Genomic DNA, 17,412 nt, shown 5'->3' with positions numbered 1-17,412 from the left:
CCTCTCTCTCCCGACCATTTCCTCCCTGGCCCCCCCCCTTCCGCGGGCTCGCGCAAATGTCAGGTACCTGCATGATGGCTGTGAAGTTTCGCTGGGAATGTCCTGCATTTATGATAGAGTTATGGATGCTCCTGTTATCTGTACTACTAGATTATTGATTTAAGAATGGCTACTGGATGAAGGTGTTTTTGTTTTTTTTGTTTTCTTTTTTTTCCTTTCTACAACTGTGTATTATCGGATCTACTGTACTTTGCAATGTAATGCTGATTTGTCTAATAAAATTTTCTGTTAAAAAAAAAAAAAAAAAAAAAAAAAATAATTCCAGCTGCAGCCACTTTATGCTAACAGTTTGCACTGCCACCCAGTGGCCATTTAGAGGAACCCCAAGTAAATATGATCTGATTTTTTATGAATTCGTTTTTTTTTTTTCTATGGGACCCCCTGTAGCAGTACAAGCTCTCTTCCAGATGTATCAGTTTACAGAGATCCACAAACCATTTACTACTAATAGAGGTGCTTACAAAGATCAGCTTTTATTGATTCATGTAAAACCTTTATCCCAAAAGGAAAAAAGAAAAAAAAAAAACAGTTTGCTGTAACTGATTATAAAGTGTGAGCTGGAGTATGGCTTCAATTTGTTAGTGTATTTAAATCTGTTAATACATATAACACTCCCCTTCCCCCACACTGACAATGTTGCTGTCCTAAAGGTGCCTCCTTTACGCCTTCACCCAGACTGGGGGACGTTCTAATATCGGTAACAAGCATACAGATGCTTCCACCTTCATGCATAACAGATCTGTGCAGGGCTAGGACTCTGAGGCTGCCGACATCCCCTATAACACATGGATCATATGAAGGATGGTCTGCACAAAGGATAGCATCCAAAAATAAACTACTTTTATTGAAAACGCACATACAAATTGCTGTAAAACAGCCAACGCGTTTCAACCGCCAGGCCTTAATCATGGCTCATGTTTTTGGAGCCTGATGAAGGCCTGTTGGCTGAAACACGTTGGCTGTTTCACAGTGATTGTACATGCGTTTTCCACGAAGGAAGATTATTTTTGGATGCTATCCTGAGTGCCGACCATTATCCATGCTCTAATACAGGACGTGTGTTACTGGCCAGATCTCCAGGTGAAAACAGGGGGGGGAGGATAAAAAAAAACAAAGGCAGCCACCACATCTTATGATTGGTAAGCTGCAATATAGTACATTTTTGGTTTTGGGATTAATACCACTTTAATTTACTCCTGTGGCAGATAAGTTACATTTTTGATACTGGTTGATGCCTCGGGGGAAGCAGTTGATGCCTTAGGACAACTCCTCAGGTTCCTCAGGGAAAGTACACAGACAGGAATAGACTGAGCATTTTATTGACATTTTAATAAATAGGCATTTCTATATACAATACAAAGATTCTCAGCAAACCAAATTTTCTGCTTAAGAAGTATTGATGATTTTCCTATCATGGATGCGTTGATGCTTGAGAAGATCGGACCGCCACGAAAAGCACTTGCCGCACTCCGAACACGAATAAGGTTTCTCGTGGGTGTGAGTCCTCTGGTGCCTCGACACATCGGAGCTCCCCGAGAATCGCTTCCCGCAAACAGCGCATGCGAACGGCTTCTCGCCGGTGTGCACCCTCTGGTGTTTCATGAGGTCCGACCTCTCCGTGAAGCTTTTCCCGCACAAGGAGCACGAGAACGGCTTCTCGCCACGGTGGATCTTCTGATGCTTGACGAGGTACTGCCGCAGGGCAAAGCACTTCCCGCAGTCCGGGCAGGAGAAAGGCTTGTCACCTGAGTGAATCTTTTGGTGGCTGACGTAGCTGGAGCGAAACGAGAAACGTTTCCCGCAGTCGGCGCAGAAGAAGGGCTTCTCACCGGTGTGGGTGCGCTGGTGCTCGGCTAGGTGCCAGGTGCAGGAGAAGATCTTGCCGCACTCAGCGCATGGGACGGTCCTCTCCATCGAATGACGCTTTGCCTGATCTGGAGCCTCCGAAGGGATTGCGCCGTTGGATACATCTCGTTTCGAGCAAAATCTGCGGTGTCTGAGGAGGGTGGAATTCTGCGTAAAACATTTCCCGCACAAAGAACACAAAAAAGGCTTTTCTCCAGTGTGGGTCCTCTGATGAATCACCAGATAGGACTTTGACCGGAACAGTTTCCCACATTCCGTACAAGGAAAAAGGTTCTCATCTTGTTGATCCCCAGCGAGAACTGGTTTCCTTCGAAAACGCTGCCTACCTTCTAGAAGCGGCTTTTCGCAGATCCTGAGTCTTCGGTGTTTGACGAGAGCCGACTTTTGCTGAAAGCGCTTGTCACATGGCGGGCAGGAGTAAGGCTTCTCCCCGGTGTGGACCCTTTGGTGGCGGATGATGTCAGACTTCGTCTTGAAGCACTTCCCGCACTCAGAGCAGGGGTGCAGCCGCTCTCCAAGGTGGGATCTCTCATGGTCAACGAGGGTGGCTTTCCGGGTGAAGCCCTTGCCACACTGTAAGCAAGAGAACGGCTTTTCGCCTGAGTGGGTCCTAAGGTGCACCACCAGGCATTCTTTCCGGACAAAACACCGGCCACACTTTGAGCATGAGAAGGGCATCTCGCCCGAGTGTGTACGCAAATGGACCACCAGGCTTTCTTTCCGAGCAAACTGCTGGCCACATTCCGAGCAAAAAAATGGCTTCTCTCCTGAGTGGCTCCTGAAATGAACCATCATGTGTTCTATCTGGGTGAAGCATCGGCCGCACTCTGAACAGGAATATGTTTTATCTCCAGGACAAGGGCTGCTGCTGGGAAGATCGAAAGGCTTAATGTCCGAAGATTCTGCAGGATCGGAGATATGCATTGATCCATCCATGCTGGGTGGTCCAGTAGGGACCTTTAGAGTCAAGGTGATTTCTCCTGGATCCAGAAGCAAACCCAGACCTCTGTAATCCACATCTTTACCTGCCAGAAATAAAAAAAGGGAGCATTTTAGGGCAACCAAACTCATAGCTACATGGTTAGCCAAGTCAAGGTTCAACCATCAAGAAAAACAAACAAACCATAACTCATAGTAACCAAGAAGACTTGGCCAACAATTATGTAGACAGATAACCAACAAACTCTGAGGTGGGTATTGAGGAGGTACAAAAGTTTATATCACTCAGAGGTCTTTTTAAAATGTTTATTTGGTTATGTGCATCAAGTAAACTGAGTTTTGGGCAAGGCCTATCTCTTCTTCAAGGCTGAAGCAGTAGATGTAAATAGAATTACAACGAGATACAATGAAGACCTATATTAGGGCTTCCAAGAGGTTGAACCCCACCAGTTCCTTATATATTTTGCATATTCAGCTAACTAAACCCTCCCTGCCCTTTCTCTTCTACTGCGGTTATGGATGGACTCTACGTTTATCATTAAAAAAAACATTCTTGGATTGAGCTCCAGTCCATTGCCTAGGCTGAGACGATGATGACAAACCATTCTGGCAGTTCGTAATGCCATTAATATTTGACAGTCTTTATCAAGCCCTAGCATAGGTCTTCATTGCATCTCATTGTGATTCTAATTACAGATACTGCTCCAGCCTTGAGGAAGAGAGAGACTAACCCCCCCAAAACTCGTTGGAATTATTTGATGCTCTTAACCAATAAACATTTTAAAGAAACCTTTGAGGGGAAATTAACTTTTGTATGGGGAGCACCTCAATACCCATCTCAGAGTTTGTCATCTGCTGTCACTATGCAAAAGGTAGCAGCCTGGGACCGGAACAAGGTCCATCTACACCCTGGGTCGACAATCGGTCACTTGTCATTTGCGGGCTACCTATCGACCACGTGTCAGTGACGGGTAGACTGGGAAAGGGTCTGCGCCGCCATCCCCCACCTTCTCTCTCCGTCCTCTCTCCCCCACCCCAGCCCCCTCTGCCGCTGTCATCAGTGAACAGTGGGAAGCCAGAGCGAGCACAGGTCAGGACAGAGGACGGGGGGGGGGAGCTGGCCAAGCTAACTTTTCAACTTAACCTGCAGGTAATTGGTTGCTACATGTTCATATAAAAAGTTAGCAGTGCCCTCTACCACCCTTCACATCCTGCATTCTGAGAATAACGCACTCCTAAACCCTGCATTCTGAGCGTAATGCACCCCTGAACCCTGCATTCTGAGCGTAATGCACCCCTGAACCCTGCATTCTGAGCACAACGCAATCCTGATCCCTGCATTCTGAGCGTAATGCACCCCTGAACCCTGCATTCTGAGCATAACACACTCCTTAACTCTGCATTCTGAGCATAACACACTCCTTAACTCTGCATTCTGAGTGCAATACACTCCTGATCCCTGCATTCTGAGCGCAACACACTCCTGATCCCTGCATTCTGAGCGCAACACACTCCTGATCCCTGCATTCTGAGCGCAACACACTCCTGATCCCTGCATTCTGAGCATAACGCACTCCTGATCCCTGCATTCTGAGCATAACGCACTCCTGATCCCTGCATTCTGAGCATAACGCACTCCTGATCCCTGCATTCTGAGAGCAATGCACTCCTGTAACCTGCATTCTGAGCGCAACACACTCCTGATCCCTGCATTCTGAGCATAACGCACTCCTGATCCCTGCATTCTGAGCATAACGCACTCCTGATCCCTGCATTCTGAGCATAACGCACTCCTGATCCCTGCATTCTGAGCGTAATGCACCCCTGATCCCTGCATTCTAAGTGCAACACACTCCTGATCCCTGCATTCTGAGCATAATGCACCCCCTGATCCCTGCATTCTGAGCGTAATGCACCCCTGATCCCTGCATTCTAAGTGCAACACACTCCTGATCCCTGCATTCTGAGCGTAATGCACCCCTGAACCCTGCATTCTGAGTGTAGCACACTCCTGATCCCTGCATTCTGTGCGTAGCACACTCCTGATCCCTGCATTCTGTGCGTAGCACACTCCTGATCCCTGCATTCTGAGAACAACGCACTCCCAACCCTGCACTCTCTTGTAATACTTTTATTTGTGTCCACTGCATTTGCGATCTACATTTGGGGTTAACAATGTATCATCACCCACAGTAGATGACAAAGGCAGTGCGCTTTGAACACAGTGCAGGAAACACACATGGAACATGCCTTTCTGGCATTGCATTCTGGTGTGAACCGGCCCTAACAGGACACTGTGCCCGGTGATCTTTGACTTCATCAGTATTGTTCAAGTAGATCTCCATCTCTCTAAGTTTGCCTATCCCTGATCTACATTGTACATTCATTGTGTATGAGCTCCTTTGAAGGAAGGCTCGTTCCATTGTGTATCCATTAGAACCAAGCCTGGAAGTGTTACACCGACTACAAAGAACTTTCACTGCCTTTGTTCCATAATTGAACCAAAACCAAAAAATATAGTGGGAGGGGAGGACAAAATCTTTTGTTAAGGATATCAAAGAAAACCAAATAGTTATAAGCCCCAGAGGAAGCCATGGACCTCCTGCATCTAGAGATGGTCATTAAAGCAGAGTTCCACTCAAAAGTAGAACTTCTGCTTATCTGCCTCCTCCCCACCCCCCTCCGGTGCCACATTTGGCACCTTTCAGGGGGGAGGGGCAGAACAGGTATCTGTTTTTGACAGGTACCGTTCCCAACTTCTGGTAGACAGCCCGGAAGTTTGGCCCCCTCCTCCGCCGCCGGACCAATTAGAAAGCGCATTGCGCTTTGTGAATGCGCAGTAGGGAACCGGCTGTGAAGGCCAAAGGCTTCACTGCCGGGTTCCCTTACCAGGAATGGCGGCGGCTGCACCCGACAGCCGATCAGAAGCCAAGTCTCTTCGTATCTGGGAACAGATGATGGCTTCCAGGTATTTCTATGGAGAGGCTTTCTACTCACCTGCAGACGTGTCTTCCTCCTTATACTGCTCATAACCTGTTTGAAAAACTGTGGCTTCTCCATCCACATCTTCAACCTTATTATTAGGCATCAGGTCCTAAACAATGCGAGAACAAATATATAGTCGAACTTCATGAGCAGAGACTGAACTGATTTTTGTTTATAAGATCTCTACAGATCAATGTGCAGTCACTTTGATGAGACCACTCAGGTCCTCCTACCTGATGACGGTGAAGGATGGTGTAATCCTCCTGTGTGGAATCCCGGGAATACAGAGGACGGAGACATCTCTCTGGTGGGTTCCCATTACGGGATCCATCTGTAGGAAACACACACACTGACTGAATACATTGTTTCTATGTGTTTATCAGATGATGGGGGATCTAGGTGGACCCTCCGTACTGCTCTCTCCTTTACAATAAAGTCTCCTCTTACCCAGTGATGTGAGGGGCGGCTGATTCTCCATCATGACGTCCTTGTAGAGATCCTTGTGTCCTTCTAAATACTCCCACTCCTCCATGGAGAAATAGACAGTGATATCCTGACACCTTATAGGAACCTGACACACACAATGATACAGTCACCATCCAGACACATCCCTTGTCTGTTACTGGATAATGTCCCACAATTCCCACCACCGCTCACCTCTCCTGTCAGAAACTCAATGATCTTCTGGGTGACTTCTAGGATCTGCTTGGTGTTTCTTGCAGGAGTTGGGGAGGGAGGTGATGGTACCATGATGGTCACACGGTCCCCAGACTTCACAGGAGGAAAACTCTGAATTAAAAGTGTGACATTTAGTATATGACCCACCGAATCCTCCTCACCTCTCCAGTCAGGTCTGTGTTTTATTAATAGAGATAAGAGTGATGTCATGTGACCTCCTAGAATCCTCCTCACCTCTCCGGTCAGCAGGTAGATGATCTCCAGGGTGAGGTTCAAAACCTTCTCAGTCATGTGACTCCCATCCTTGCCCATCCTGACCCTGGGGACAGAATTACGTCCCCTGTAATAACAGATATAGATCAAACGATTAACACCTCGGTATAAACTTACTCTGAAGACATTTTTTTTTTTTAAAAAAGTCAAATTTCGGAACTCAAAACACATTTGCCTTCCATTTTTATAATTTTTCTGTTTAATCCGATATCCTTAAAGCAAAATAATAGCAAATAAAAACATCCTTACTAATTTCAGTAGCACAGCTCCTGTGCACATCTCGTCACACAGGAAGTAAAATTAGTGAAGCAAAGGATTCTGGGAAATGTAGTTTTTTTCATGACCACAATAAAATGGCCACCACCACTCCACTGCCCTTTTACAAAACATGGAGTGAGGTCCTGAGTTATTTTTTTCCCCTATTTGTAATTCCTCCTTATCTTTTACTTTAATAACATTTCAAAACAGAAGGATGGAGATAGGGACTGGTGGGGAATGACCGTTTCACCTTCAAGTTCTCAGACTACGACAAAATGGCTCCACCAAACAGGAACTCCCATGGATATGAAGTTCCGGGTCAGAGGTAAATAGGAGAACACTGGAAATAGCCATGGCTGTTACTGGAAGACAGTTATGGTTGCTCAATGTAAAAGAATATCTCAATAAAATATCATGATTTTAGATTATAATTCTTATTAATAAAATAGTAATAATACCAGAAAACAAATAACTTTTATATACCATTGCTGGATGGACCAGCTGATAACTAGGGAGCTCAGGCAGATCCTAGTTTGAACCCCCTGAGCGAGCCCGCAATGAAGCTGTGACTAAACTGGGCCAATCATAAGTGACCAAGGGATTCCCCACCTCTCAGCTGCACATATATACACCTGTTTTATACATTCTGCTGCAAGGCAGGGAATGCCCCAACCGTAGATTATTGGCCCAATACCATTTCCTATTGCGGTAGCAACCCCACCACCCTATTATATACAGGGTCAGCTCTCCACTCCAGATGGGTAGGGTAAAGAAGCAATCTCAACCAGTCTAACCCTTTCCCCCCAAAAAATGTCTTGCTCGCCTCTTTAGCTCAATTTTTAATAGTTGCTGTTTGATAGCACCTCCTATGAAGCTACTTTTAAACCCTTTCAAATTTCCTATTTGTTTCCAGCAGAAATACCCTGTTGCAATGTGTGCAAAATTGAACCTCCAAAGAGGTGTTGTGGTGACATTGTAATCCAAAGTTTGCCCACTGGTCAGCGTTCCCAGAAAACCAACCGTGATGACTGGATTGTGTGTTCTCAATGATACTGTGTGTTCTTGGCCATAGCAATTCCATAAATGTGCCAGTCAGATTTTAGATAGCTTTCTGCAGTCATAACTACTCATGAGATGAGCTCCATACTGTGCCATCTCATCTGTTTCTGAGACTTATTCGAAAGCCAGGTGAGAAATATAATCTCTCTAGCATGTTCTGGAGCCATCCAAATGGACCACTTGGACATGTTGGGAAAGACTCTTTGCCATGGGTTGTCAAAAGGATTATGTGCATGAAGCAGTTAATCTACCCCAACTGGATATTCTCAATCCAAAAGGTGGAACACTTCTGTTCTAAAGATCTCCAAGCTCTGTGTCATATCATGTATAGTAACCCCACAGAAAATCTCAAATCCTGATGCTTCTACTCTCATTCTTTTGGACCTTATCCATAACTCATGGTCATAAATTAAGACAGAGACACAAGCCAGTCAACTAAACCCAAGAACTCAGCTAGAGCTTTCCTCCCATTAACCATTTGCTAAATGTCTCAATTCAGAGGTGGAACATTTGTATTCTGAAGTTCGGACCTGCCGCCTAAACCCAAAAACTCCACTGTTGCTTCCCTCACATCAACCAGTTGTGAAATTTCTCAATTCCAAGGACAAACACTTCTATTCTGAAGTTCTCTCAGGTCTCCAAACTCTGTGTCATTTCACAGAGAGTAACCCTCCCAGTCCCACCTAGAGAAACTTAATTCTTGTTGCCTCTACTCTCATTAATTTGGACCTCCTCCATAGCTCACCATCATAAGTAAAGAGAGATATGGGCCTGCCGCCTAAGCCCAAAATCTCCACTATGGCTTCCCTCCCATCAACCAGTTGTGAAACTTCTCAATCCAAAAGGTGGAACCCTTCTATTCTGAAGTTCTCTCAGATTTCCAAATGCCGTGTCATCTCACAGAGAGTAACCCCCCCAGTCTCACCTAGAGAAACTTACCATAATTCCTGTTGCTTATACTCTCGTTCTTTTGGATCTTATCCATAGTTTGCCATCATAAGTAAAGACAGAGATATAGGCCTGCTGTCTAAACCCAAAAACTCAACTGTAGCTTCTCTCCCAAATAAACCAGTTGTGAAACTTCTCAATCCCCAGGTGGAACACTTCTACTCTGAAGTACTCTCAGATCTCAAAACCCTGTGCCATCTCACATAGAGTAACCCAATTTCTGTTGCTTTTACTCTCATTCTTTTAGACCCTATCCAAAGCTCATGGTCCTGAATTACGACAGAGACACAGGCTGCACAGCGAACCCCAAGAACTCAGCTAAAGCTTTCCTCCCATCACCCAGTTGCAAATCTTCTCAATGTAGAGGTGGAATACTTCTGTTCTCTCAGATCTCCAAATGCTATGTCATCTCACGGGGAGTAACCCTTCCAAGCCAAGCATAAAAACTAAATTACTATTATTCTCGCTCTTTTGAACCTCATCCATAACTCACCATCATAAGTAAAGACAGAGATACGGACCTGCCACCCAAACCCAATAACTTACCTGTGGCTTCCCTCCCATCAACTAGTTGTGAAATCTGAGTCCAAAAGGGGGGAACACTTCTATTCTAAGGATCTCCAAGTTAATATCATGTATAGTTAACATGCAGAGAATCTCAAATCCTGATCCTTTTACTCTTGTTCTTTTGGACCTCATCCATAACTCATGGTTATAAGTTAAGACAGAGACACAAGGCCGGACAGCTAACCCCAAGAACTCAGCTAGAGCTTTTCTCCCATCAGCCATTTGCAAAACGTCTCAATCCGGAGGTGGTCACTTCTATTCCAAAGTTCTTTCAGATCTGCAAACACTTTGTCTTCTCACAGCGAATAACCCTCCCAATCTCACCCAGAGAAAAGTAACTTCTGTTTTTTCTACTCTCGTTCTTTTGGACCTCATCCATAGCTCACGATCATAAGTTAAGACAGAGATACAGGCTTGCCGGCTAAACCCAAAAACTCAACTGTAGCTTCCCTCCCAGCAACCAGTTGTGAAACTTCTCAATCCCCAGATGGAACACTTCTACTCTCAGATCTCAAAACCCTGTGCCATCTCACATAGAGTAACCCAATTTCTGTTGCTTTTACTCTCATTCTTTTAGACCCAGTTGTTGTCAGTGGAAGGAATAGTGCCCCAATGTTGGATGTCAGTGGCATGAATAATAATGCCTCAAGGGCTGGATAAAGTCAAGCAAAGGGCTGCATTTTAGAGACCACTGCTCCTAATGATCATTTTTTTTTCGTCTACTGTTTGGGCTACCAGCTCATATAGTTCTATTTTGCTTTTGTTATTTATTGATGCACACAGTGTCATATCTTATCTATCATACATCTTAACTATTTGGATAGTGTCCTAAGAGCACTGTGGCTTATCCCAGGGTGGAGTGCAGTGCTGGGAGCCGAGCTCTGCTTTTGGGGTGATGCATTGTTGAGGTTAATGAACCCCAAGAACCCAGCTGAAGCTTCCTTAACATCAATGAGTTGCAAAACTTCTCAATCCAAAAAAGTAGAACATTTCTATACTGAAATTCTCCCAGATCTTCAAACGCTGGGTCATTTCATGGAGAGTAACTCCATAAACCCTGCAGAGAAACCTAATTCCAGTCGTTTCTACGCTTGTTTTTTTTTTTTAGGACTGTAACCAAAGCCTGATAAAGAGTAAACTGGCCCTTTGTTTAGAAAGTTTGGAGACCCCTGGGCTACAGAATAGTAATTTGGCCAAAACCTAAGGCAAAAATGGTGCAGCGTCTTTAGCTGAAGTCTTCTAAAAATCATCCTGACTTATAGAATAACAGTGGAAGCTAAGTTTTTGGACCTAGGATTTTCTTGCGTCTATCAGCAAGGGCATAGAGAAGGAACGGTAAAAACAATATAGTTACAACTGATTTTTTTTTTATTACAAAACGTTTATTATAGATCCATGTAGGCAATTTTCATTCTTGTGTCAGTATGAACTGCCTGCTAAAATGTGTTCTCGGGAACACAGCACACTATATATGGTCTAAAAGTCCTTACAGTGATTATGTGATGCCTTCTCCCAAGAGTTTGAGTCCATCTTTAATAGTATTGTCTCAAAAAGGCCACCAAGGGAGAAAAAACACGATTACCAATTCTTCACCTAAGACTAAAGAAGATCTGTCCTTAATATCCAGAGCATGGTAAGAGCTAAAAACATTTCCGTGAAGCCAACCTGAAAGTGGCTCATCACCAACAACGAATGAACTATGAATGCATATGAGATAGGATTCAGCAGTAGGAACGGCTCGTTGTTTCAGACAGGCTTCACAAGTTTATGAAAGGCTTCTTTGGTTCATGACAAGCCTCTTGGGTATTGCGAATTTAAGGACACAGGAGAGGTGTTCTACATATGAGACTTTGGTCTCATGATTGCGTTACAGGGTGTAAAAGATTTAAGAAAAGCCTCATGGCATGGTCCCATGACTATCGGATGAGCTTTGGGAGTATATGACAAGGCCCCTAGAACAAGCCTGGACAGACCATATATCGACATAAAATTTGCCTCATTTATTTGCTTAGAAATTTAAGACTATGGGGCTGTTTAACTTGACTTGGAGAGGTCCATGTGAGAACACATGGTCCTTACAATCACATGAAGGCTCTAATAAGCATATAGGACTAGGTCTTTAAATGTCAATGATTCTACACACATGGGTAGTATGTAGATTGGTTGAGTCAAGAAAAATGGTCACCTTTCCTATCAACAAGTGACAGGTGCTCTTCACGAAACCCTTTGCATTGTATATGTGAATGTTCACTCTTCCTGGAAACCCACACTACTACATTACCTATTTCCCACACACACATTGAGGTAGCATCATCTACTGTTTGTGAGTTCTCTGATGTCGAACGAGATCAGACTTCTGAGTAAAACTTCTGCTGCAGTCTGGGCAGGGAAAGGGTTTCTCCCCCCTGTGAAGTCTCTGATGATATATCAGACTGGCCTTCTGCATAAAGCTCTTCCCGCACTCCGTACAGAAGAACGGCCGCTCCCCGGTGTGGATCCTCTGGTGGTTGATAAGCATCGTCCTGTGCGCAAAACGCTTGCTGCAGTCCGTGCAAGCGAAAGGCTTCTCGCCGGTGTGAATTCTCTGGTGGGTGACCAGATCGGACTTCCCGATGAAGGACTTTCCACACTCATCGCAGGAAAACGGCTTGTCACCGACATGAATTCTGAGATGGTAGACCAGATCAGACCTCTGCACAAAACATTTCCCGCACTCGGGGCAGGGAAAAGGGTTCTCGTCTGTGTGTATCCTCCTGTGCCGGATCAGCACCGACTTCCGCGTGAATTTTTTTCCGCAGTCCGAGCAAGGGAAGGGCTTTTCCCCCGCGTGAACGTTTTTGTGCAGAGACAGGTCGGACTTCTGAGTGAAACATCTGTCGCAGTGCGGACACGCGAAAGGCTTCTCTCCCGTGTGGATCCTCTGATGCCTCGCTAGGTCCGATTTTTGGGTGAAGGCTCTCCCGCAATCCTGACAGCAAAATGGCTTCTCCCCTGTGTGAATGCGCCGGTGCGCTATAAGGTTGGCCTTATGGCTAAGGTTTTTCCCACAATCAGGACATGGGAAGACTTTTTTGCGTCTACAGTTAGTGGGAGGAGCAATGGGGCTGGGGAGTTTAATGGAATTAGTGGGGATAGGCAAAATGCTTGCAGAGCAAAGGACGATCTGGATATTCTGGGCGACATTGTTTTCTTGAGGAGGCACCAGTGCAATGTCATTATGTTCTGTTTTACAGTCGTCTGGAGATGAAGCAAGGCGTACTTCCAAGATGTCCTCATTTTTGTGTCCATCTGTGGGAAAACAAAGCAAAATATTGAATATAAGGTAATAACACGCAACTGCATTATTGTGTTAGTATCAGCAAGTTTTGAAGGCCAATTTTGGCCAACTCTGCCAGATACTAGACTTCCTTGATTGTATTCTACATTGCTTAAAGCGGGAGTCCGCTGGCAGTTCCGCCGTTTTTTTTTTTTTTTTTAAAGCCAGCAGCTACAAATACTGCAGCTGCTGACTTTTAAAATAAGGACACTTACCCGCCCAGCGCGCCCGCGATGTCGGCACCCGAAGCCGATCTCTCGATCGTCTCTCGGGTGCTGCCGCCGCCATCTTGGGTATGGGAATCAGGAAATGGAGCCTTTAGGCTTCATTTCCCGGTTCCCTACTGCGCATGCGCGAGTCGCGCTGCGCAATAAGGATGGTCCCCGCTGCCTCTGGGATCTGTGTGTTTCCCAGCAGGCAGCGGGGCACTTTCGGAAAGGGATGCCGGAAGTGGGTGCAGATACCTGTACTGTACAGGTACCTGCACCCCCCTCCCCCCTGAAAGGTGCCAATTGTGGCGCCGGAGGGGGGGGAGGATTCCAATGAGCGGAAGGTCCACTTTAGGGTGGACCTCCGCTTTAAGATGACACTCTCTCTACAACTTTATCTTATTTTGATCCAAACAGGTTACCAAGTAAGTCCCCTTACCAATCCCGAGATCAACTGGAGCCACCTCTTCCTTAACAGTCACTGGTATCGCAATCTCCTCTTCTTTAACAATTATATTAAGTTCATGGAAGTCCACAGCAGCGTTATACAAATCGGGACTTGGACTTCTCTCTGGTGAGTTCCTGTCAAAGGATTCATCTGTAGGAAAGAAACACACAAACTGAGAACATAATTTCTATGTGTTTATAAGGTGGTGAGGATACTTTACATCGGCTCCATACTTTACAAATAAATCTCTTACCCAGCTGATTCTCCATCATAGAGTCCTTGTAGAGATCCTCGTGTCCGTCTAGATCCTTCCACCCCTTCATGAAGAAATAGACATTGATCTACAGACACCTAATTAGAGTCCGAAACACACAATAATACAGTCACTATCCAGACACAACCCTTCTCTGTCTATCAACAACATTTAGAGCACTTCATGCAAGCAGCTAAATACCGTTGCTAACCCTATTCAGACAGTCTTGTGATCCAGAACCCCACCACCACCCATTAAATTGCGCATAAAGCCCCCCTGGACCTTCACTGTGGCAGGTTACTAGATTTACTCTCTTGGTTAGAGGGCTGGAGGAAGAAGAGAGATCCACGACAGCTTACTTCTGTTCGGGATCTCCCTCTAAGAAGCAAAGGCCATTGAGGCTGAGAATTCATTGAAATGACCCTCCCAATTAATTCTTAGCTTCCTATGTACTGCTTTTTAGAAGCGATCCTAAATAAAAGTAAGCTGTCCAGTGCTGTCCCCTCTCCTCCCGTCTTTTGGTCTTCACAGAGCTCCTCCACCAGTATAGATTTTCTGGAGTTATAATCAGGTAACTAGAATTACTGGAGGAAGAAGAGAGATTCAGGGAGATCTGGATAGCTGGCTTCCATTTGGGATCTCCCTCTAAGAACCAGTGGCCAGGAGGTCGAGAATTCACTGAAAGGAACCTCTCAATGAATTCTCAACCTCCCACCCACTGGTCCTAAAGATCCTAAATGGAAGTCAGTCCCGTTACCTCGACTCCCATCTCTCAGTCTCCACCGAGCTCTTCCACCAGCACAGATGGACCTGATTACAAACAGATATTACCAGATTTGCTGGAGTTATAACCAGGTTACTAGAGTTTCTCTCTTGGAGAAAAAAAAAAAAAAAAAAAAAAGAGGGGATCCAGAGAGATCTGGATTTGTAGCCCAATCCATCTGTGCTGGTGGAGGCAGAACGAGAGCGAGGAAGAGAAAAAGTGGCACTGGACGGCTAAATCCAGTTGGTTGGAAGTCTTCTGCTTGTGATCCTTCAAAGAACCAGTTGGTCAGGAGACTTCCTGTTGGGTTCCTTCAAAGAACCAGTTGGTTGGGAGGCTTCCGCTTGGGATCCCTCATATAAACTTATTGGTTGGGAGGCTTTCACTTAGGATCCCTCAAAGAACAAGTTGGTTAAGAGGCTTTCTCTTGGGATCCCTCAAAAAATTATTTGTTTAAGAGGCTTCCGCTTGGGATTTCTCAAAGAGCCAGTTGTTTAGAAAGATTCTGCTTAGGATCCTTCAAAGAACTTGTTGGTCAGGAGGCTTCTGCTTGGGATCCCTCAAAGAACCAGTTGGTTGGGAGGTTTCCGGTTGGGATCCCACAAAGAACCAGTTGGCCCGGAGGCTTCAGCTTGGGATCTCTCAAAAAGCCAGCAGGTCCCTCAAAAAAAAACAAGAAAAAAAAACAGTTCCCTCAAAACAGACTGAGACTCCTCAAAAAAACAGTTAGTTGGGGAGCTTCCGTTTGAAATCCCTCAAATAATCAGTTGGTCAGGAGGCTTCCATTTGAGATCCCTCAAAGAATTCGTTGGTCAGAAGGCTTTCATTTGGGATCCGTCAAAGAACAAGTTAGTTGGGAGGCTTCCGTTTGGGATCCCTCAAAGAATTAGTTAGTCCAGAGGCTTCTGCTTGGGATCCCTCAGGGAACCAGTTGGTTGGGAGGCTTCCACTTGGGATCCCTCAAAAGAACCAGTTGGTCGGGAGGTTGGCAAAAACTTGTACTGCAACAAACACTGCGGCAAGCTGCAAGGCATGCAAGTTCCCAATCACAGTGGTCACATGATTGGGAAGACTCCCCCCCCCCCCACCATGTTAAAGGGGAAGAGGATAATAAATGGTATGATAACAGTTGATCCTGCCAGAAATCCGGCAAGCTGATAAACTTCCTGTGCTGGACTCTTATCAGCTACTCTGTTCTCTGAGGACTAGAGAGCCCCCCCCCCTATGATGTGGACATCAGGAGAGGGGCATGTTTCTGTAGTCCTGATACAGCAAAGTGAATGAGCCTTGTCACCTTAGGACATAATATGGTGTATTTATAAATAAAAAGAAAAAAAATCATCCTCTGCTATTCAAGCGCTGTGGAAATGGGGAGCAAAAAATTGAATGCTATTAAGCTATTTTCTCTCCAGGTTGAATGTTATTCACCGATAAGGAATAGAATGAACCAGGAAAATACTGCATGATGGCCACTAGATGGTGCTCATGACCACAGCAATTGTCAGCTCCATCTAGAGGCCATAATGCAGCATTGTCCCGATTCATGCTATACTGTATGAATGAAGAACGTTCGACCTGGAGAAAAGAAAAACGTAATAACATTTGATTTTGTTTTGGCTTTGAAGAGGCCCTGTCACCAACTTTGTCATGCTTACAATTCCTTCCATAAACGATTTCTGATTACGAATGGCCGTGCTAGAAGGTTGGATCACACCAGAAACAGTTAATCCCCTAGCAGAGCCCCCTCCGCTTTTGGGAGGTTAGGATTACTGTCTATGCTGGCCCAGCTCCTCTGTTCCGCCCTACATCTTATATGGAGCTGCCGAGGGAGGAGAAGAGGGGAACACTACTTGAGTGACAGCTGTAAAGCTGCTGACGTCACGTCTGGTTACTGTCTGTGTTGGCCCAGCTCCTCTGCGCTACGTTATATGGAGTTGGCGAGGGAGGAGCAAAGGGGAAGGCTGCTAAACCGACAGCTGTGAGGCTGCTGACATCACGTCTAGGTACCGTCTGTGCTGGCCCAGCTCCTTCACCCTGACCTATGTAACCTTATATGGAGCTGCCAAGGAGCAAAGGGGAAGGCTACATGAGCGACAGCTGTGAGGCTGCTGACATCACATCTAGTTACTCTCTGTGCTGGCCCAGCTCCTCTGCCCTACAACTTATATGGAGCTGCAGGGGGAGGGGCAAAGGGGAAGGCTACTAGAGCGACCAGCTGTGAGGCTGCAGAAATCATGTCTGATAACTGTCTGTGCTGGCCCAGCTCCTTCACTCTGGCTTATATAACCTTACAGGGTGGTCGTTGAAATGAATGACCCAGTGAGAGTCTTTTGAGGCGTTGTTCCCATAGTGAGCAGCGCCAGGTGCCATTTGCACCCCCTGAGCCAGCACAACACGGGTCTCCTGGCAACCAATGAGCATGGCTGGCAGGAGGAAGCTGTTGCTGACCTGTAGATCACAGACAGGGGACACCATGTCCTGTAGCAGGTATACAGCCCATCACCCACTGTATGGAAGGTCTGCAGAATGCACAATCCCCCTCCCCCCACCATCTCCATCCACATTATAGATTATTATCATCATACAAAGCCCCAGAAACCCCCCACCTCCCTCCTCCTAAACACACAGCACAGCTCTCACCTGAACACTCCCACCAGCAATCCCCTCCCCTCTAGCGCTGATTGGAAGAAGGAACACAAACCCAACATACAGAAATGTCTCCAGCACAAGGAGGCGGCCATGTTATTGTAGCCCGGAAGTCACGCTCTGACTGCAACTCCCACAATCCCC

At 45.8% G+C, this 17,412-nt stretch overlaps 3 protein-coding genes across 3 annotated transcripts in view; 1 reads left to right on the top strand and 2 right to left on the bottom strand.

Moving 5' to 3' along the window:
* Positions 1–17,412, top strand: part of LOC143956355 (uncharacterized) — a 141,859-nt gene that overhangs the window by 38,203 nt on the left and 86,244 nt on the right. The gene's annotated exons all lie outside the window — the stretch shown is intronic.
* Positions 1,364–17,412, bottom strand: part of LOC143955418 (uncharacterized) — a 43,451-nt gene continuing 27,402 nt past the window's right edge. The window contains exons 8-14 of the mRNA XM_077465469.1: positions 14,617–14,669; positions 6,763–6,868; positions 6,508–6,639; positions 6,298–6,421; positions 6,084–6,181; positions 5,863–5,959; positions 1,364–2,951 (exon numbers count right to left, since the gene is read on the bottom strand). Of these exons, the coding sequence (XP_077321595.1) occupies positions 1,447–2,951; positions 5,863–5,959; positions 6,084–6,181; positions 6,298–6,421; positions 6,508–6,639; positions 6,763–6,868; positions 14,617–14,669 (2,115 nt within the window). The 3' untranslated portion in view covers positions 1,364–1,446. The remainder of the gene's footprint in view (positions 2,952–5,862; positions 5,960–6,083; positions 6,182–6,297; positions 6,422–6,507; positions 6,640–6,762; positions 6,869–14,616; positions 14,670–17,412) is intronic.
* LOC143956333 (uncharacterized) lies at positions 10,984–17,387 on the bottom strand. The gene is made up of 4 exons (XM_077466549.1): positions 17,263–17,387; positions 13,860–13,957; positions 13,598–13,756; positions 10,984–12,921 (listed from the first exon to the last, which is right to left on the bottom strand). The coding sequence occupies exons 2-4, from the start codon at positions 13,927–13,929 to the stop codon at positions 11,948–11,950; spliced, it is 1,203 nt and encodes a 400-aa protein (XP_077322675.1). The 5' UTR covers positions 13,930–13,957; positions 17,263–17,387; the 3' UTR covers positions 10,984–11,947.

The sequence above is a fragment of the Lithobates pipiens genome, unplaced genomic scaffold (assembly GCF_037356315.1).
Source record: "Lithobates pipiens isolate NorthernLeopardFrog02 unplaced genomic scaffold, aLitPip1_a1.2 Scaffold_35, whole genome shotgun sequence".
In the NCBI taxonomy this organism is placed as follows: Eukaryota; Metazoa; Chordata; class Amphibia; order Anura; family Ranidae; genus Lithobates; species Lithobates pipiens.
The sequence above is the reverse complement of the archived record's forward strand: the minus strand, read 5'-3'. Positions and strand labels throughout refer to the sequence as shown.

Coding starts and splice junctions, on each gene's coding strand:
- LOC143956333 (XM_077466549.1), bottom strand. CDS start 13,929: ATGAAGGGGTGGAAGGATCTAGACGGACACGAGGATCTCTACAAGGAC. Junction 13,757..13,859: donor TATGATGGAGAATCAGCTGG/GTAAGAGATTTA, acceptor TCTTTCCTACAG/ATGAATCCTTTGACAGGAAC. Junction 12,922..13,597: donor TCCAGTTGATCTCGGGATTG/GTAAGGGGACTT, acceptor GTTTTCCCACAG/ATGGACACAAAAATGAGGAC.